The 22,993-nt window shown below is 37.5% G+C and overlaps 1 protein-coding gene across 1 annotated transcript; it reads left to right on the forward strand.

The window, feature by feature from the left end:
• Positions 1–18,048: 18,048 nt before the first annotated feature.
• Positions 18,049–22,343, forward strand: LOC142518614 (galactokinase-like). Its single transcript, XM_075621405.1, has 13 exons — positions 18,049–18,323; positions 18,437–18,624; positions 19,213–19,259; positions 19,472–19,566; positions 19,665–19,747; positions 19,963–20,031; positions 20,191–20,376; positions 20,626–20,760; positions 20,953–21,087; positions 21,392–21,462; positions 21,533–21,610; positions 21,870–22,011; positions 22,091–22,343. The coding sequence occupies exons 1-13, from the start codon at positions 18,161–18,163 to the stop codon at positions 22,199–22,201; spliced, it is 1,503 nt and encodes a 500-aa protein (XP_075477520.1). The 5' UTR covers positions 18,049–18,160; the 3' UTR covers positions 22,202–22,343.
• Positions 22,344–22,993: the final 650 nt, after the last annotated feature.

Here is a 22,993-nt window from a genome sequence, read left to right on the forward strand (position 1 = left end):
CATCGACACATGGAACACATTGTGTACTCCGGCCAGATTCGGCGGAAGAGCAACACGATATGCTAATGTCCCAACTCTGTCGAGGATCTCAAATGGTCCGATGAACCTCGGACTAAGCTTCCCCTTCTTTCCGAATCACATGACACCCTTCATCGGTGCTATCTTCACGAAAAGATGGTCGCCAATGGCAAACTCTAGATCTCTCCTCCTCCGGTCGGCATAACTCTTCTGTCGACTCTGAGCGGTCCTCATCCTGTCACGGATTACGAATACTAGATCGGTTGTCTGCTGAACGATCTCTGGACCTAACTCTGATCTCTCGCCTATTTCATCCCAATGAATAGGCAATCTACACTTCCTTCCGTACAGTGCTTCATAAGGAGCCATACCTATAGACTGACTGAAAGCTGTTGTCATAGGTAAACTCCACTAATGGCAACTTCGATTCCCAGCTCCCTGAGAAATCGATGACACAAACACGGAGAAGATCCTCCAAGATCTGAATAACTCTCTTTGACTGACCATCTGTCTGAGGGTGAAAAGCTGTGCTAAACAACAACTTTGTACCCATCGCTGAATGCAGACTCTTCCAAAATGAGGAAGTGAATCTCGGATCTCTGTCAAAAACAATATAGACTGGGATACCGTGCAATCGAACTATCTCACGGATATATAACTCGGCATACTGAATCAGGGAGAAAGTCATCTTAATAGGCAAGAAATGCGCTGACTTGGTAAGACGATCAACAATCACCCATATAGCATTCGAACCTCTAGCTAACTTTGGTAAACCAACCACGAAATCCATGTTAATGTTCTCCCACTTCCACTCGGGAATGGGAAGTGGCTTGAGTAAGCCGGCTGGTCTCTGATGTTCAGCTTTCACAAGCTGACAAGTCAAACACTCGGATACAAATCTCCGGATCTCTCTCTTCATACCGGGCCACCAATATAATATCTGCAGATCCTTGTACATCTTCGTACTCCCAGGATGAATAGAGTACGGGGACATGTGGGCCTCAGCTAATATGTCTGCTCGAATAGAATCGCTGCTAGGAACCCACATCCTGTCTCGATAACGACAATGCCATCACTCACTGTGTACAAAACACTGCCCTTCGCCTCATCTCTCTGCCTCCACTTCGCCAACTGCTCATCAGATGACTGACCGCTGCGAATACGGTCTAATAAGGAAGACTGAATCGTCAAGGTAGATAGACGGGGAACTCTACCTCGAGTATAAGTCTCTAGATCAAACCTCTGAACCTCACTCTGAAGAGGCCTCTGAACTGTCAAATGAGCCATCACTGCGACTTTCCGGCTCAAAGCATCCGCTACTACATTAGCTTTACCAGGATGGTAGCTAATGTCACAGTTATAATCCTTGACTAACTCCAACCAACGCCTCTGACGCATATTCAACTCTTTCTGCGTAAAGAAGTACTTGAGGCTCTTGTGGTCGGTAAAGATCTGACACTTCTCTCCGTATAGATAATGCCTCCAAATCTTCAAGGCAAATACTACAGCAGCTAACTCAAGATCATGAGTAGGGTAGTTCTTCATCGTGGATCTTCAACTGACGAGAAGCATACGCTATTACTTTCCCATGCTGCATCAATACTGTGCCTAGACCAAAATTCGAAACATCGGTATACAATACAAAATCTCCGGGCCCTGAAGGCATGACCAAGATCGGCGCTGAAATAAGAACTTGCTTCAAAGAATCGAAGCTCTTCTGGCACTCATCGCTCCACACGTACTTAGAATTCTTCTTAGTCAATGACGTGAGTGAACTGCGATAGAGGAGAAACCCTAAATAAACTTCCTATAGTATCCTGCTAGACCAAGGAAACTACGGATCTCTGATGCACTCTGCAGCACAACCCAATCTCTGACTGCCGCAACCTTCGCTTGGGTCTACCTCAATGCCACTGCTAGATATGATGTGGCCTAGGAACGCCACTTTCTCCAATCAGAACTCACACTTGCTGAACTTAGCGAGCAGCTTGTGCCTCTGCAATGTCTGCAATACTGCGGTCAGATGCATGCTGTGCTCCTCTTGACTCTTTGAGTAGACGAGAATGTCGTCTATGAATACAATCACGAACTGATCAAGATACGGCTGAAATACACGATTCATGAGATCCATGAAGATCGCTGGCGCATTCGTCAGACCGAACGACATCACTAGGAACTCGAAGTGCCCATAACGAGTCCTAAAAACAGTCTTAAAAGTATCGGCGTCTTTCACCCTAAACTGGTGATATCCGGAATGCAGATCTATCTTGGAGAATACTGAGGCTCCCTGCAACTGATCAAACAAATCCTCGATCCTCGAAAGTGGGTATTTATTCTTCACTGTAACCCTGTTCAACTCCCGGTAGTCAATGCAAATCCTCATAGATCCGTCTTTCTTTTTCACAAATAAGACAGGCGCGCCCCATGGAGAGAAACTCGGGCGAATAAACTCCTTGTCAAGAAGCTCCTGAATCTGCTTCTTGAGCTCAACCATCTCTGACGATGCTAACCTGTAAGGCGCCTTAGAGATAGGCGTGGTACCTGGCATAAGATCGATCGAAAACTCCACCTCTCGTACCGGTGGTCTACCAGAGATGTCATAGGGAAAAACGTCTGAAAAGCCCCTGACAACTGGGACATCTGCAATTGACTGACTGGGGACCTCGGGAACAGATATAATAGTCGCAATGAATGCTCGACAACCCCTATGCATGAGCTTCCTAGCCTGAATACAAGATATCATGATAGGCACATTAAAGTACCTGTCAGGCTCAAATAGGAACTGCTTCCTTCCAAGCGGTCGAACTAGAATAGATCTCCACTGAAAATCAATAAGTACTCTATTCTTGTGCAGCCAATCCATTCCAAGGATAATATCGAACTCTAGCATCGACAGCACGATCAAATCCGCATAGACAAGATTTCCATGAAGCTCGAGGTCTATGTCTCGGACTACGCTAGTCGCTGCCATCTCCTCGCCACATGGAATAACCACAGAATATGCCACATCCAATCCAATCGTCTTGACCTCGATGGAATTTGCAAAACTCTCAGGTATGAATGAATGAGTGGCCCATGAATCAATCAAGGCGTTCGTAGAAGCTCCGCCTATAAATATTCTCCCTAAAAGGTTGGAACATCAATCTAAATACAACAATTTACCAGAATTAATTCTATAGGCATGCAAAGGTCAAAGTTCTTCTAACTTAGATTCCCAAAACAACCCGAATAGAACATGCAATCTTATCACAATTTCTAAGTTCAAATCTTATAACTCAATAATTCAAAGCAATTAATCCCAAAACGCTTAATTAAATATACTAAATTTTTCCAAATATAAACTTAAAGCTTTAAGATACCTGCCAAGAGCATAGTCTCTGGGTTCGCCTCCGCTGCATGGAGCGCAAACACTCTGCCCTGAGTAGGCAATGTCCCCTAAGGACAATTCTTCAGCAAATGGCCAGTACCGCCACACTTGAAACACTTCCCAGAGCCATACATGCAAGCTCCGATATGGCGGCGTGTGCACCTGGCACAGACTGGGTACTCCTGCATCCTCAGGACCACACGTCCCTGCTTCTGCTGTTGCTACTGCCCTCTGGTCCTCGATGAGCCATGGAAAGACCTCTTATGCTGCTGCTGCTGAGGAGGGCGGTGGGGCGCCTGAAATGGCCGCTTACCCTGGCGGTCATTCTCGATATCTCTCTGATCCTGCTCTGCAGTAAGAGCTCCAGAGACGGCGACCTCATATGTCGTAAGGCCAACAACCCTAACATCACGGCGCAAGATCGGCCGCAATCCATCCATGAAGTGCCTAAGCATGGCACCCTCGTCGTTCGCGATCAGGGGTACACAGTGACAACCCCTCTCGAACTTACGGATAAACTCCGTAACAGTCATGTCACCCTGTCTCAGGGTCATAAACTCCCTGGTCAACCTCGAACGCACGTTATCAGTAAAATACTGAGAGAAGAATACCTCTCTAAAGCGCGTCCAACTGAGAGTAGCTAGATCCAGAGTTACAGATGCGCCCTCCCACCATAGACGGGCGTCTCCTCCAAAAAGATAGGTCGCACAGCGGATCTTGTCAACATCCTCCAGCTCCATAAATCTGAAAGTAACCTCTAGGGACTTAATCCATCCCTCAGCAACCATGGGATCAGATGTCCCAGTGAACTCCTTCGGGTTCATCCTCATGAACCGCTCACATATAGCCTCGGGCCTAGGCGGCCTAGCTACCTCTACAGCACTGTTCCCCGCGAACTGTGCGAAGAACCGAGTCATACCCGCCAGCATCTGGGTGTACATATCAGGTGGTGGAGGATGTGGCGGTGGACCTCTATCCTCATAAGGGCTCTGAGTCTCATCGGCCTCGCTCTCAGCACCCCTCGGGCTGTCAATAACTCGTCTAGGAGGCATACTGTACCATGTAAAATCCTTACGTAACCAATATGCATAATTCTACTATTTTTCTTGAAATTTAAATATATACTTGCTAAAACATAATCTTGACATAAAATATTTTTCATGAGAACATGCTAATAAAATATTTCATGAGAACATGCTGGTAAACTATTTCATGCTGAAAAAAAAATGTAATACGTGAAAGTAGGACTTATAGACTGAAGACGTGACTTCATGAGCTTCTCGAGATTAGTAGTAAGTACAACCCTTTGCAAGAAACCTCGCTCTGATACCAACTGTGAGGGCCCGTATTTCGTATTAAATATTTTGCGTAATTATTTTCTCGTTAAATAAATAAACTTGCAACGTATAAAAATTTTCGTAAAATAACCCAACGGTTTAACATAAACATAGGAGCGGAAACTGAATAATGTTTTAAACAATAACTTAAAATGAATAAAAGTTATAACAAGAGTTTGAACATAAAACTGAATAACTAAACGTGAGGTCCTCGGGTTCGTACTACCGTCGATCCGAGCTAACTCACTGGTCCCCGCCCTCAGCCTCTGCATCGTCGATAACTACATCAATCAAGTCTAGTGAGTCTAAAGACCTAGCATGCATATATCGTGAATAACAAATAAATACGTAATAAGATCGCATGCAACGTAAAAATATCGTAAACTGAATCGTAACGTGATAACATAAACATGAGTAAATATAGATACGTGCATATCATAAAAATCGTACGCAAAAGCTTTGCTCACTACGAGCCATATCATATCATATCGTAATTTTTTGTAGAAATAATGTGTCAAAGAAAGTGGCCCATAACATAATCGCCTGATCAGACTAAACCACAGTATACTGGGCGGTAGAGATCACCACAGCCCTTGGACTGGATGTTCGTACCTGTACATAATCCTAAACTGGTCATAAGTCACCGGGTGGAGAGGTCACAGGTCACGCATCCCGGCTTCCAAACCCATACTACTTGGAGAGATCCTCGACTGCGTGTGTCGGCTTCCAAACCCATAACATAAATGGCCACAAGACAGATCGCATATCTCAAAAATAAAGCATTTTCATATTTTGCACGTAAATATACTTACAACCCTTATGCTTGGCTTAGTTGGATCGTTTCCCAGGCTCGCTGTGACGTAAATTATCGTGGGACTCATGGAACCCTAATTTGACCTAAAATGCACCCAAATGAAGTACGGTGACTTAGGGACTTCTGAACTTCTTGATACTCGAACCATACTTAACCAACTTAATAAGTTTTCGAATGTAATGCACAACAATAAAATATCATGTCCGAACCACAATCAATGAAATTGATGAGATAAGGCCATGAATGCATCAAAACCGAGCCAAACTAGACCATGAACTCTAATTTCAACCATGTCTCCGAACCAACATCGAACCAACATCTAGCCATGATCAAAATATGCTTAAACTTACTTTAATTACACAAAATGTTACTGGAAATATGAATTAAGGTGCAAAGGAACCAAAATCGTGAGGCGCTCTTAAGAGAGTCACTTTGGCACTTCGCACCGTAATTTCTCGTACGACTTCTAAACTTAACCAAATCACAAACGGATAAAAACATGACCTCCATAACACATTTGGGCATGTCTTAGTCCCGGGCTAATGGCCATAGGCCAAACAAGAACCAAGAACAAGACTCAAGAGCCGAAGCTCACTGCTGCCGAGAACACACACTGGAGCAGCTTGTCACTTGCTGTTAAAATGGCTATTAAAACCTGACCATGGCTCAAAACAGTGGTCACAACACCTTCTTGACATGTTGTGGCATTTGTTAGTCCATGGCTAAGGGCCCTAGGCCAACCAAGAACCAACCAACCACCTTAGAACAAAACAAGAACCACCCGAGAGCTTACTGTCATGAGACCGTGACCTTCCTAGTTTGATTGCTGTCAAATAATGGATCCAATGGATATGAGGCTAACCATGGTCCATGCTAGACATTTTAAGGTGTTGTATGAGTCATGGCTAAGGGCCCTTGGCCAACCATGAGCCATACAAACCCATAGACCAACAACAAACCACCCACGCAACTGCTACTGTCAAACGCGACCAACCTGAGTTGTTTCTGTCCAAACGATTTGGGACATGGCTCAAGCCACATAAGGCCGACTTGACAACGTCCTAGGCTTGCTAGGGAAGGGTCCTAGCCATGGCTACCGGCCCTACGCCAGCCCTGGCTTGAACACTATCCTACACAACCCATTGACAACAAATGAACCCCAAATGTGACACTTGTTTATTACCTACTGTTTTTAGCACTTAACTTACGGTTTTGGGGCTTGAACCCTTGATCAAACTTGACCATAACACACCCTAAGACATGACCATAAGCAGCCTTGGGAGCCTAGGAACTGAGCCAACCTGCAAATCAACAAAACAAGCAAGGAACGTGACCTGCACAGGATGGCCGAGAATGGCCTATGGTTCTAAAAAATATTTTCTTATGGTTTCTTGCTATAAAATCGAAACCATGCACATATATCATACTAAAAATATGTAATACCCTTGATTGATGAGAAAAAGGGAGAAAATACACATGTCTTAAGTTGTTTTTACAATAAACAACACGATACATCGGATCGGGAGACACGGCAACAGAAATGAAGAAACCTTGTTATTGTTGCTGTCTTGGCCGAGAATGGGAGCTGCTAAACCTCTGATATTTTCGTGCTAGGTGTAGTGGAGAAGGTGGTGAAGGCTGGTGGTTAATAAGGTGGTGCATGAGTGAGTAAATGATGTAAAGTTGGGGGGGGACATGCATGTTGAATGGGTGTCATTTGTGTTGTTGGGGGAGTTAAATGGTTTGGGATTGTGCGGAGTAGAAATGACTGAGAGTTGGCTGCCCAATTAGTGTAGGATTTGTTTAAGTTTTGCTAAGTAGAATCCTAGGTTAGATAAGCTTGATTAAAAGGTTAATTAAGCATAATCTTGATGAATTAAGAAGCCTACAATTAAATTGGTGATTAATTAATTAAAGTAGACTTTATTCCACTTGATTTCATTAAATTAAATTATTTCTTAGCTTGGAATAAATTTAGGAATATTTTTGGATCATAAAATTCATCTCCGATTTTCTATCTTTGGTCCGGTCTCGCGTATGTATCTAAAAAGCTAAAATTTGAAATACGCGATTTAAAATTTTTAAAAATAACGTAAATGATTTAAATGCAATTAAATCAACAAATTCTTAAAATAATAATCATTTAAAATTAAATAATAGAAATTATGCACATATCTAAGCATATTGGTTTTCGGGTACTACATTCATCAACTTATTATATTTCATCGTTAAAATCCCAAAAGCATCCTTTCTTAAATCATTGAACTCATGATATGCTAAGACTTTAAATCCAAATATTAGCATTTATGTAGTTCAACTTAAGAGATCTTTGCACCAAAAATTATTAATCGACTTCTATCTTGGTAATACCATTAATAGTTAATCCTTATCTCAACCACATCATAATATTAGTCTAAGATATTTGAATCGAATCTTTATGTTTATCTTACAAAACCCATATGGTCTTTAGACAACCTAATTTCAGCCCACATATCCACTTAATTCCAAATTTCTTAATGACATTCGAGAAAATTCCTGATTTTGACTGTATCTTACCTTTATTGACTCGAGCTTATTCCAAATTATCATGTAAGCTTAAATTTGCCTTCTAATATTTTTCTTAGACGTAAACCCGAGCCTTTCGATTTAATTACTTAATAACTAAACCATGAAGCATTTTTAACCCGAATAAATTCAAAACTTAATATTTTCTTTCCAAATTTTAAATATAAACTTTGCATCCCTAGACTTAACCAATTGATCAACTTTAACTCAGATTGTCCTCAGTTCAAATTCTTAATTTGCCACAACATTATTCCATTAATGCTTAGCTTTTCAAACCCAATATTGATTCATTCTACAATACCCTTGATTACCATTCTTTACAGCATTATAATCAAGATATTTTAAGGTTCTAAACACCTCTTCAAGCATAAATCATCGAACTTCCTATCATTTAAACCATTCAATTCTCACATATTGCTAAACTAGTCCCTAAATTTCTTAACAATTGGAAAATTAATTCCTAATTTCCTCGAAATTTCAACCATTTCACCCTACATAATTTTCGAAAATTGTGTTTTCATCCTCTAAGATTTCGAATTCTTATCATTTAATCTCAATAGTTCCGACAATTTGTATCTTAGCCTCACGAATTTCACATTCTATCAATTTGGACCCTAAACTTTCAGAAATCATTGTTTCAACCCCTAGAGTTCCAGAAATTGTGAAGACAGCCCTATTTACCTAAGCTTTACAAAACATCCCCTAGACTTTTTAAAATTTGCAACTTAGTCCCCGAATTTCAAAAAGTCCATGTTTTACCCTAAAAATTTCAGGTATTGCAAATTCAGTCCCTGGACTTTTAAATATTTCGGATTAGTCCTTGAAACCTCGGTCAATTACAACTAGGACCTCCAAGTATTCGAATTTTGCAATTTGGCCCCTAGGTTTTCGAAAAGTGCCATACATGCCCTAAAATTCTTAACAATTGAAAAAAAAATTCCTACTTTCCTCGAGGATTATATAATTGGTCCTAAATTTCAAAAATTCTACAATTAACCTATAAGTTCTTGGCATTCTTAATTCCCTTCTATAGGTTTCCGTAACATAAATTTCGATAATTTTAAAATTATTAACTCAAAATTAATTCTCATAACCAATCTTACCATTCCATCAAATTCTAAAATCCCAAATTATGCATTTTTATACTTTCTAAAGATCATCGCATTATTCGAATCATTATTCTTTATGTGTAATTCACAAAAATTAACTTCAACTAGTAACCACGAATCACCAGTATGTTCTTAGAAAATCTACACGTCCAAAAGCATTCATAATCTTCACGATTAATTTATGACCCCAAAACGTAGAACATCAGTACTAAAACCCAAAAATCAATATAGTCCAATCATTTTCAACCTTTCCTAAGGTCCATTAACCAAAATTTTAAACATGTCCAATTCAACCACAAAGCCAACATGCATGGAAATCATATAATTTCTTATTCCATATCGTAACATGCATAAAAATTCTAAAGCATCTAATCTTTTAGCGTGTGAAAAATCATGCGACCATGCAGGTTTATTCATAAACATCATTTATCATGCAATCTTAAACATAAATGTCATTTAACTTCAAAAGTGTTTAAACAGCTTATACGTATAAACCATGTAAACATGGAGGTGATAACATTAAAAACATTTAAAAATTTAAACTTACAGACTTGAGGATTGACGACTGAGCTCTCCGGACTAGCGGTGGCACAACCCTTTGTAGGGACATTGCTCTGATACCAATTGAAACGTCCACTACTCGTATTGTTTTAAAATGCACTAGAATTTTTTTTTCTTCCTATACTATCCTCGGCCGAATGTATACATATATATAAAATATTATTTTGAGACATTTTAAATAAAATTTGCCAACTATATATTTGAAAATCCAAAAGTAAGCATCCAAAACACGCAATCGTAAATCGTTTACCAAACCTAAACTTAGCATTTTTTTCCAAAATAAAGCATACTTTTTAAATCCTCTCAAAGTCACTCAGAAGCATAAAAAGTTATAAACATTATAAAATACTTAAAGTAATCTTAAACCATAAACACAATCATAGTGCGGAAAATAAGTGATGGTCCTCGGGTTGTGTGCACCTTCAGTCCAATAGTTCAACCATCAAGCCCTCCATCAAAATCATTCTCACCTGCATCGATCACACCTACTGAGTCTATTGACTCAGCAAACCTTAACCATAATAGCGAGCAATACATATACATCCACATGCAACAATGAAAATATTTATATTTAAAATAACTTTTCATGAACATGCATAACATTTTACTTTCATCATATTATATCACATTTTCTTTCATCATATACGTATGCGTTTTCCTTTTATTGAATTCGGATCGTTAATTGTGACTTTCGTATCAGCTGAAGGTCGATGGATCCATCTACATGTAACCACAGTACTGGGCGGTGGGGACATTAGCGACACTCTCACTCCGTCAATTGAGCCTTGGCCTTACATAACATCATATCATGTCGATGGAAATACGATCGTCGGGCTCCCTCTGGGACCTTCTCCCGTAAACGGGTTCTTTTTTGGGATTTTTCCCTCACGATATCTCCAATCATATCATCGTATCATCGAATTAGTCACTATCACTTCACCTCCTCCAACGTCTCATATTTTCATCACTTATAAAAATTCATACATACATATATATATATATATATATATATATATCTATATATATATAGATATATATATGTGTGTGTGTGTGTGTAAATCATTTTTCTTTTAAAACCAAGCATACAACATGTCTTTTAACATTAACGTTTCATCATATAATTTCATAAACATTTTAATTAAACATATTAATATTTATGATGGCATTCAGGGCACTTCCAGGACGTCTAACATTTTTCAGGCGTAAAATGACTGTTTTACCCCTAGAAGCATAACTTTTCGTATTTATCCTTAGACCTCGAAACGACGTCCCAAATCATTCCAACTTAACATATAACCTTAAAATATTACCATAAATATTCCTTAGACGTAAACTTATTTCCCTCGACTAATTTCCAAAATCTTTTGTAAAGCTTAGACGTACGTCTCGGCTTTGACACGTATTGACTCGAAATATAACCGAACTTTCCAAAATTTGAACCAAAGCTTAATAACACCTAAATAAACCATATTCAACCCAAATCAAGCCAATCAATACCCTTGAACAATCCTAAAACCTTTCTAGAAATTTTTGCTCAAACTCGAAAGAAACCCTAGCTTGCCAACTCTTACTCCCTTCGACTCCAGCCCCTAACAGCCATGTCCAGACCCAAGATGACCCTCTTAGGACCATGAATAACCCCTAAGGACCCTACTCAACCGAGCCTAGAATACCTAGAACCACAAACCCCCAAACATGATCCCTTGCATGTGCAACTCCACCTCTCACGGCCACAACCCCTTAGCCTCAATCCAGCCATCGTGCAGCCTATCTAGGACCATGGTTCATCCCTCTTAGGACCCCTAGATGTGCCCTAACAGCAGCCAGCAGCCCCACTATTCAAGGAACCCAAAACCGAAACCCTAACACTCTAGAACCCATATTTTCGTTCAGCCTTGTTACCCTAATGTCCAGCCCCTTAATCACGCCTCTATGGACCCTTAAACATGTAGAAAAACATCGCTTCAAGTTCTCCTACCATGGAATCCCCTTTGTGCATCATTAGGAGGAATTTTAAAAGATGAAAACACTAGTTTTGTGCATGACATGTCATAAAAACGAAAATATAAAAAGTGTATCATGTCTTTCATGGAATCATGTGTCAAACACATTATGATGTGAAAGATGAGAAAAGATATTAAGGCGTGCATTTGCGTATTTTACGCCCGAAAACAATTTCTTAACGCGAGGGACATTGACGGAGCGACGGGGAGGGAGCTTTGCTGAATTTTTCCTTGTCCAATTCACATGAAGGTGCTGGTGTGTAATGTGTGTGGCCCTGTGATGGCTGATGAAGAGTCCTAGTATTTTTCCTTGTGGTGTGCGTGAGTTTTGTGTAGTAAAAATAAGGTTTTGAAGGCCTTTAATTTGATATATGTACTTGTGTAGCAAGCTAGGCCCATTTATCATGGTATACAAGGCCCATTAAGTAATGATTAAAATATTTTGTTAAGGGAAGTTTGTTAAAATATTAATCGAGTTCTTAAAAAGTCCCTATTTTTCTCGAAAATCGAATACCATTTAAAATACGTCTCGGCATGTAAAAACACCCCAAAAGTTGTCATTTTCGAAAATACTATTTAAAATCTACTATACATTAATCAATTAAAAATAATTATTGAATAAAAATATTTTCCCTTTTGATCTCTGGTCTCCGTTCCTTGATCGCATCTCGATTCTAGTTGAAAACCATATGTTAAACATGTAAACATGCCTACCTATATTTACTAGATGCAATTAAAACAATTTAATTAAAATACATGAGAAATTTGATAACTTGCATCCATGTGGTTCAAGTAAACCTTCAAATTTTCGGGACGTTACACCTCATATAGACGAAACACCCATTGTTGCCAGCCCGAGTGAAGAATGAAATTACTACTGAAAAGCATGAGGATTACGGGTACGTCTAACAGAGATGGACAAAATCAAATTTTCGTTTAAATCTTATCAGTTAACATATCTTTCCTATTAAACACAATGATAGGAAAAAATTACAGCGTTTGCAGAAGAAAAGTTTGAAAAGAAAAAAAAATCTTTTGTGCAATAGCAAGCAGCCGGAGAGTAAATAGACTTGTCGAAAATTCTGTATGGCTCATATTATAATATGGTGAGAAGGGATCTTCCTATTATGCCCAAAACAGAAAGTGTAACGCCCCGAAAATTTTAAGGTTCACGCGAACCACATGCATACAAGTTACTAAATTATTTGTGTATTTCAATTAATTGTTTTAATTGCATATTTTAATTATATTGTGCCTATTGACATGTTTAAAATATATTTTTCTACATGGTTGCATTAAAATGTATTTTTAAGGGTTATTCAAGTTGAGATCGAGGAACGGAGACCGAGGGCTGAAAATTAAAAAATATTTTAAATAATTGTTTTAAATTATTTAAAATATGATTGATATTTTTTCATATTTTTGAAAATAAGGAGTTTTTGAGGTGATTTTATACACCGGGACGTAATTTTTATCGTTTTTGGTTTTTCAACAAAAATACGAGCGTTTTGGCAACCCGGCGAATAAATTCACAAACTTTATCAAATTCACAAACTTTATCAAACAAAATAATTTTTATGTTTTAATTAAGCACTGATGGGCCTAATTAACCTTCCTAATGAGCCTAAGCTTGATTAATGTTTTAATTAACTATATAATATACTAAAACTTACCCTTAACCCCATTATAACCCACGCCCCACCTCCCCAATACAATTAAAACTCTTCCCTCATAACACACGACACACACACATCATATTCATCAAGGAAACTTTCGAAATCTTCAAGGGAAAATTCAAGCCAAGGTTGTTCGTCGTCGTTCTTCGCAATCGTCAACGTTAAATCGTGTATTTAATACACAAAGGCATGCCATATTCTTCCTTTACTCATCATCACACCATATTATATATTTATGTTTGAAATTTTCATGAAAAACAAGATCACCTTGAGAGATTTTCGTACATGCATCTAGGGTGATTTTTAAAGCATGGGTTTTGATACAAAAATCATGAATTTCATATACCTAAGGGGCTGCCATGATTAGGAATTGGAAGGGGTTGCTTTTACACAAATTTCGGGTCCTGCACACACACACAAAACGCTGCAACATGAATAAGAACAAGCTGGATGCCATCGGGTAGCATGGTGTTTGAGGGGCACGAGTTATGGACTTGGGTGCTTGGCTTGGCTTTGGTTGGGACCAAGGCTTGGCTAGGGTCAAGGGTAGGGTCCTAGCCATGCTAGGATCCGAGTTAAGAGTGCTGGGAGGAGTCGTAGCAAGCTAGGACTCCTACCCGAGAGCTTCAAGGAGTAGCGCACAGGTGCAACAGCTTGTGCAGGGAGAGAGGCTCGGCTAGGGGGTTCTGGGCTGGGCTAGGCTAGGTCCTTAGGGTACTAGGAAGGTTCACAGGGGGCTGGTTCAGGGTCTGGTGTGGTTGGCTAGGTCCTAGCAACAGAAACATAGGGTCCATGTTCATGTGGGAGTTCTCGGCCACTTCAAGTGCTTGTGTATTTCCTTTGGTTCCGAGCTAGGGCTCAAGGCTATTGGTTCCATGGGTCCAGGATGGTCCCTAGAGCGGCGGGTCATGAGTTGGTGCAGGGTGGCTTGAGGTGGCTCGAGCCAAACACAGAAAACGTGAAGGAAGCTCTTGGAAGCAAGTTACGTGCAGGTTGCTGTTGTGTTCAGGTGGCTTCGCTGCTGGGTTCTAGGGGTTGGGCTGGTCTGGGCTGGGTCTTAGCATGGTCCAAAGAAGGTTAGGGTCATGAGGGGTCAGTGGTTAAGGGCTGGAAGGGTCCTAGACTAGGTGGGAGTCCTATTACCCAAGGGAAACTCACGCACATACACATGCAGTACATGGTCTCAGTTCCAGGTGAGTTTGAGGAAGCCAGGGCTAGGTTCAGGGGCTTGGTCTTGGTTAGGAGGGTTCCTAGATGGGTTGGCTCGGGTTTGGCTTGAGGTGGCTTGGGCGTGGCTCGAGTATTTTGGGAGATGGCTCGGTGTGTTCGTCTAGGTGTCAAAAACGAAAATAATAAAGCTAAAATTGAAACCATGGGTCCACTGGTGTGCTTCATGGCTCACAAGGTAGAATAAATAATAAAAATGTTATGTTTAAAATTTGGGATTAAAATAATGAGTTTTGGATTTATCCGAGATTTTATCGTCGCACGGAACGTTAATTATAGAGTTAATGGAAACGCCTAAATTTAAGCTTAATAAAATTATATAAAATTATATTTAAGCTCAAATAGTTATTAAAAGTCTAATTTTTTAATTTGGGAATTTTATATTAAATTTTGGTTTAATTCGGGATTAAAACGCATTAATATGTTATATTTAAAGATTAATTTAAAAGAGCTCAATTTAAGCTAAATAAAAATATGAAAAAATTCATGTAAGCTTAAATATTTATTTGGGACATGTTAGAGTCAACGAATTAAGAAAATGTCAAAATGTGAAATTTTACGTCTAGGGGTAAAACGGTAATTTTATATGCTAATATGATTATTTTCTATGGTTATGGATGTTTATGAATTTTATAATGTTAATATGTTTATTTTAAATGTTTATGGATTTTTAATATATTAAAATATTATTTTAAATGTTTATGGTTTAATATGTCAAAATGTTATTTTAAATGTCATGATTTAAAATGTTAAAATGTTATTTAAAAATGTTTATGGATTTTTAATGTGTTAAAATATTTATTTTAACGATTATGGATTTTATGATCTAATATGTTATGATTTATTATTTTAAATGTTTATGAGTTTTATGATTAAACGAAAACGTTAAAAGATATGTTGCATGCTAGTTTTAAAAGGAAATTGATATTAAAATGCATGATTTTATAAAGTGATGAAAATGTGAAACATTGGAGGATGTGAAGTAATTGTGACTATTGAGGATAAGAATGGTGCTATCGTGAGGGAAAAGGCCAAGAGGAAGTTCATTTACGGGAGAAGGCCTCAGAGGGAGCTCCTTCGTGGGAGAAGGCCCAGAGGGATCCCGTTTATGGGAAAAGACCCCAGAAGGAGCCCGACGATCGTATTTTCCATTCGATGAGGATAGGACCAAGACTCATTGACGGGTGAGAGTGTCGTTGATGTCCCCGTCGCCCAGTACTATGGTTACATGTAGATGGATTCATCTACTTTATGAGGAAAAAGAAAGTCACAATTAACGATCTGAATTCAACGAAAAGAAAAAAAGAATACGTATATGTTGATGATAATATGTATATGAATATGTTGATGATGATATGAAAATGTTTATGAAAATGTTCATATTTTGAAGTTTATGCATGTCATGAAAATGTTATTTTTACGTAAAAGTATTTTCACTATTGCTTGTGGTTTTTTACGTATTATTTGGTATCAAGAATATGATGTGTTGAGTCTTTAGACTCACTAAGTGTGATTGATGCAGGTGACTATGATAATAATGTTGAGGGAGGCTTGGATGCCTGATTTGACTTGGACTGGAGTTGCACATGACCCGAGGACCAACGCTTCTATTTTCCGCATTTACGTTTATGATTATGTTAAAGATTTTACGACTATTTATTTATACTTTTTGAGATATTTTTGAGAGGTTTAGCATGGGCTACACTTTTCAAATTTATTGCTTTGTAGATTTGGTAAAACGTTGACGATTTCACGTTTTGACGATTTTCTTTGACTTTTCAAATACTAGTTGATTGTTTTATTTTTAAATAGTGTCAAATTATTTTATATAATTGTTTAAGGGTCTGCCGAATTGAGAGTTTGAAAAAAAAAATTCTAGTACTTTTTAAGAAAATGATTAGCAGACATTTCAGAAAGATCCAAAATTCAGGAAGGGTTTTCAGCCAATATCTGACCGAAAGCATCTTGCATATATAAGTCCAAGTCGTGAGGGACCACACAAAAAGTATTTTTCTCTGGACCTCAAAAGCAAATGATTCCCCGACAAAGATAAATAAACACGTGACAAGTGACTCAACCACCACAAAAAAACAGGACCACCTACTACAAGATATTTTTAATGACAACTGACAATCAATAATGCAAATATTATCTACAAGTTTGAAGTGCGAATTTCAAATTCGAAAAGAGCTTCTATAAATACGAAGGAAGAAGAAAGTTGATGGCGTCGATCATTCTCTTCAATTTTTTTCAAATAAATATTGTAATATTTTCTTTTCAGTTTATGTCTATTATATTTTCAGCTACAATAAGTAACTAAACAAGTTATCTTATCATCTGCATGATGTTGTTAATGTAATAAATTATTAATATAATAATATTTATTATGTCTGAATAAAATCACCAGGCTTTTTCCTCTCTCGTGTTATACTTGTTTCAAATTTAATCTATTACTCTACGATTTGATGTAGGAAATAAAACAAAGTTGTGCTAGATGTTGTTGAAGAAATCTAAGGCATGAACTGTCGATTACTACTGTGTGATTAGGCTGTAAGTAACTCTCTGTAAAATCCAACAAACACGTCTCGATGATATTTTGGTCAAAAGGTACGATATCTAATTTAATTACGGAATGAGCTAGATAAAAAAAAAAGTAAAATAGAAATCATGCGTAAAATTGGAATATTGAACTAAAATGGGACACTAATTAAAATTGGAGAACTATTTTAGATCAATTGAAAGAAAAGAGACTGAATCGAGAATTAGTAAAAATAAAAGGACCACATTATCCCAATTATAAATGCCGGCAAATCTTTGCGCATACATAAATAAAATATTAATACAAAAAAGTAGGTATCTTGTTAGACGATCTCACGAGTCTTTATCTGTGAGACGAGTCAACCCTACCGATATTCACAATAAAAAGTAATACTTTTTTCATGGATGATCCAAATAAGAGATCCGTATCATAAAATACGACCCGTGAGATCGTCTCATACAAGTTTTTGTCAATACAAAATATAATTGTATACACGTTAAAATTTTGTGTTAAATGTAATGAACGTTACCATAATTTTGTTATCAAAGTTAATATTTGACTATCATTTCGTTATGTTTTGAACTTTTTTAAACAAAAAATTATATATTGGAAATCAAATTCAATTATCAGAGGGGTCTCATTTTATACAAAATTCGTACATATTCTCTAATAAATAAATTCAATAAAATATACTGATATTCACACATCATATTCACTCACACTACATTATCTTGACCTTTTCCTTAATCAATCCAAAAAGTAGGACAGCTTTTTCTGAAAAGAACCATAAAATTTTCCAAATAATTTCTTGGTTCCTATCCCAAGAAGCCAACAAAATCTACACAAATGCATTGAATCTTTATATATCCAATCTAATCATCAAGTGATCCTCACCCATTCTTTACTTCATTCACAAATCACAAGAAACAGACGATCAAAGGCCAATGGCGAAAAACGAGGAGCAGAAAGTGCCCGTTTTCGCTTCTCTTGAACATGTTTACGGAACTGGATCACAGCTAGAAGAGGCGGAGCAAAGATTTTTCAATTTGAAGTCCAAATTCTTGGACTTTTTTGGCCACCCACCTGATGTTTACGCTCGATCTCCGGGTACTGTGACCCATATGAATCAACTGTTTTTTTTTTTTTGTTTAATCCGGTTATGGGTTTTGCGTGATGAATATTAAGATGAACTTGGTTTTATGTCGGGGCATTTTGTCTAGGGAGAGTTAACTTGATAGGTGAGCACATAGATTATGAAGGATATTCAGTTTTGCCGATGGCGATCAGGCAAGACACTATCGTGGCGATACGAAAACGCGAGGGGGGTGAGACTGAAAAAGTGTTGAGAATTGGGAATGTGAACAGCGAGAAGTATGCTTTGTGTACTTACCCTGCTGACCCTGATCAGGTATGGTGAAACTTTTTGCAGCGTGTGAAAAGTTGAGATGTGTACGAAGCGTAGATACCCTTCAGATCCTGATCAAATTTATCGATATTAGGCTTCTTGATTGTTCTATCTTTCTGTTTGTGTGTGTGCACGTGGGAATGTTGTTCTTCATGCATTGTATTCATTTAGTTGTTCAATTGTGAGATTTTTGAAATGGGAACTTGTGGGAAATGCTTTCGGGCTCGTCGGATGGAATGTTTTTATCTTTTGGGCATTGTGTTGATTGATTGTGCTTTTAATATATGAATTTTGAAAAGGCAATTTTAGTTGCTTTTTTCTTTTTTCTTTTTTACCCGTTCATGTTGAGGTTTAAAGTGGGTGGTTCATGCTACAAAAGTTTTCCGAGTTTGAATATCTGCAAAATATAAAGTTTTGGTGCCTGGTAGTATGAAAAGATTCACCTAACAGTTTGCATCTCATAGAGATTTCTCTTGTTACTGGAACTCTGACAGAGTGACAAATTTGACTTTATAAACTTGTATCTGGTTTTATCATGGATAGAAGGACTATGTCTCTGTTCCATTGAATGAGTAGTGTTCTATTTTTCAGGAAATTGATTTGAAGCATCACAGATGGGGTCACTATTTTATTTGCGGGTAAGTTGCTTTTTTGTATCTCTTAAATTTAGTTTTAACCGTTTCTTGTAACTATATGGTGTGATACTGTTACTTTATGACTAAACATCTACCTCGACACAATAATTTACTGGTTTGCATATTACATTTTTGTTCGGACTTTAGAATATTATATCGATGCAACAGTAACATAAAATGCCAAAAGTGTTGATATAAAAATCCTCGTGTTTCAGGTACAAAGGTTTTTATGAGTATGCCAAATTAAAGGGGATAGACGTTGGAGAAACAGTTGAACTTGATGTTGTTGTTGATGGCGTTGTTCCTACTGGTATTTTCATCCTTCCTAATAAAAATTTGCATCTCAGCTGAACTTTTTATAATTAATTCCATTTCCTGGTTTTTAGGCATCTTCTTTCTCTGATGTAGGATCTGGCTTATCAAGCTCTGCTGCATTTGTTTGCTCTTCTACAATAGCCATAATGGCCACATTTGGCGCAAATTTTCCCAAGGTGTTGCATATGTTTCTGACGTTACGAATTCGCCTTTTATTGGTGAATTAGATCCAAGTCATTAAATTGCTTCAAAATGCTTGGTTTCTATACATTTTGGTTTGGGGTAGCAAGAATCAAACATGATTTAGTTGGTTGTGATTTAAGGATCTCCATGGATTAAATTATCTTCCTTTTTTATTTGTAACAATGACATGTTAAACTTTGATACTCAGGAAGAGCTTGCTCAACTTACATGTGAATGCGAAAGGCATATCGGTACCCAATCTGGTGGAATGGATCAGGTTTTTATTTGAAATGTTCCTACGTAGTACACTGTGTGCCCTTATTTGTCAAGAACTTTGAGAGTTGTTTTTAGACACTCGGGATATCTTTTCTATGTCCAAGCAAAGTTCTGTCCATTGTCCACAGCTGACAGAAAATTTTATTGCTTCACTGGACAGGCTATATCTGTGATGGCCCAATCTGGTTTCGCGGCACTTATTGATTTTAATCCTATTCATGCTACGGAGGTGCAGCTCCCTGCTGGTGGAACATTTGTCATAGCTCATTCATTGGCTGAATCTCAGAAAGCAGTCACTGCTGCTACTAATTACAATAATAGGGTTGTCGAATGCCGTTTAGCTTCTGTGAGTATTTTTTAACTTTATGCTATTCTTGGAATAGTTTTAGCATGATTCTTAAACACGCCTTTTAAGTTTCTCGTTAATCTTTTTTATTGCCTGACTATTTTCTCTCCCTCTAATTAGGGATTATGATAGTCCCATTTTATTTAAAAATGTTCAATAATTTGTGTCGTTAATGGGTTTTTGCTTTTGTTCCTTTTGTGTTCTCTTTTTCTTTTATTCCCGCAAAACTTAATTGTTGGTCCGGTGTAGATTGTGTTAGGTATAAAGCTTGGAATGAAGCCTGAAGAGGCAATAGCCAACATAAAAACACTTTCAGATGTTGAAGCACTATGTGTATCATTTGCGGGCACGCGTGGATCTTCTGATCCAGTTATTGCTGTCAAGGTACCAATTTTTCTTCTCAACTTTGTAAGAGGAAAGCCTTTTACCTAATCTCAATATATTTAGTTATTATACTACCATAACCATATTATGTTTATTGTCATACTTACGAATTAAGTACCTTAGATTACTTTTTAGTTTCTTGTGGGCATCGTTGCACATTTTTAATTGTCTTTGATGGCTGGTCTCACCTAGGAATTATTGAAAGAAGAACCTTACAGTGCGGAAGATATCGAGAACATTACCAATGAAAAGCTGCAAGCCATTTTTGCCGGTTCTCCTTCTTCCTTGGATGTTCTGAGAGCTGCGAATCATTTTAAGCTACATCAGGTGAACTTGCAGCCTTCTGTCGTTTTTCTTGTCAATTTTGTTTTTGTGGTTCTGGGACATTACACTAGTGCAACATTTTGATTTTTATTTTCTTGATACACTGCCTTAACCTTTCTTAATATGTAGTTTCATATCCCCATACATAACATGTTCCTAGTCAGTATATGCCTTTGAATTTTGTCATGAATTTTTGTGGGCACAGAGGATCAATGAAATATAACTTTTTTAATCGATTTTTTTTTTTGCTTTGTATGCTGGATATATTTTCCAATTACACTTCAGTCTGAACCATAACATATTTCAGAGGGCAGCTCATGTCTACTCTGAGGCAAAACGTGTATATGCTTTCAAAGATACCGTCTCATCAAAGTCAAGGTGACTATTGTCTCTCTTATAGACATTCCGTAGTTTGGAAACATTAGTCATGTAGGATATCTTATTGCAGTGAGGAAGACATGCTGAAAAAGCTTGGGGACCTCATGAATGAGAGCCATTACAGCTGCAGCGTCTATTATGAATGCAGGTATAGAAAATCGATCTTACTTTTCGTGAAATGTAAATGTTAGTAAATACTATTTCCAGTTGAAAACACTATACGGCCTGATCTTTCCATACCTCTACCAGAGGATCCATTTAGGTAAGGTTACTTCTTGTGATCTCACTTTAAATTTACATGAGGACTCATGAAATCGAGAGGCTCTCTCATCTAATAGACTAGTTTTTTTTGGGTTAACACTCACCCTTTGGGCTTATGATGCAAACATTTTATCCTTTCTAATCAGTTGTCCTGAACTGGAGGAGCTTGTAAAGATTTGTCGAGATAATGGTGCTCTTGGGGCTAGGCTTACGGGAGCTGGATGGGGTGGTTGTGCGGTAGCATTGGTGAAGGAAAATATCGTCCCACAATTCATCCTTAACTTGAAGGTTAGAGCTTCACTCAAAAAAATTAGTGAAACTTCCATTAATGCCATTCGACATCAATGTCATTATGTGCTTGTATCAGGAACAATTTTTTCAGTCGAGAATCGACAAAGGGGTGATCAATAAGAATGATCTTGGCCAGTACCTTTTCGCGTCGAAGCCATCGGGTGGTGCAGCAATCATCGAGTTTTAGATTCTTCCCTTGTTTGGATTTTTACATATATTTCAAACAATAAAGATGCATATATGTTCCTCCCGATACCTGTGTCTGTATGCTATCACTTCTTGTATCACAATGATCGGTTAAACATAACCTTGTCATGTCCTTTGCTTTATGTTCCATTTTATATAACTCGAGATCTTAAAAGCATCGTGTCTCATACATATAACAACGTAATTGTTGATGTAGGCTGAACATTTATCCTTCTAGAAGAAAATGATATAAATAGGCACACGATTTGCTGAGTTTCATGGCTTTGAAGAGTTTGGAAAATATATATATATGAAGAGTTTGAATATATATATATATATATATATACACTCCGGGAAATCAACTTATTCTTAATTTATTTTTTAAAAAAACCGCATTCTTTTAGCATTATAATTATTATTATTCTTATAATTATAATTTTGTACAAGTTAAAATTATTATATTTTTCTTATAATAATAATTTTGTACAAGTTAAAATTATTATATTTTTCTTATAATTATAATTTTGTGCAATTTTGATAGGAATAAAATCGCAAGAATAAGGTGATTTCCTATAGTTTTTAAAATAATGCAAATGGTTAATTACATATACCTTCTTTGAGGTTTGTCATAATTACAAGAAAAACTCAACTAACTTTAAAAATTAAATATATCTCATCTCAGGTTAATGTCAAGCTTTTACACCCATTAACTTAAAAATTACATGTATCTATCTTGAAATATATATGTCAATCTTACTATTTCTCCTCAAACATGAGTATTAAAAAATGGGTT

The sequence above is a fragment of the Primulina tabacum genome, chromosome 11 (assembly GCF_025594145.1).
Source record: "Primulina tabacum isolate GXHZ01 chromosome 11, ASM2559414v2, whole genome shotgun sequence".
NCBI lineage: Eukaryota > Viridiplantae > Streptophyta > Magnoliopsida > Lamiales > Gesneriaceae > Primulina > Primulina tabacum.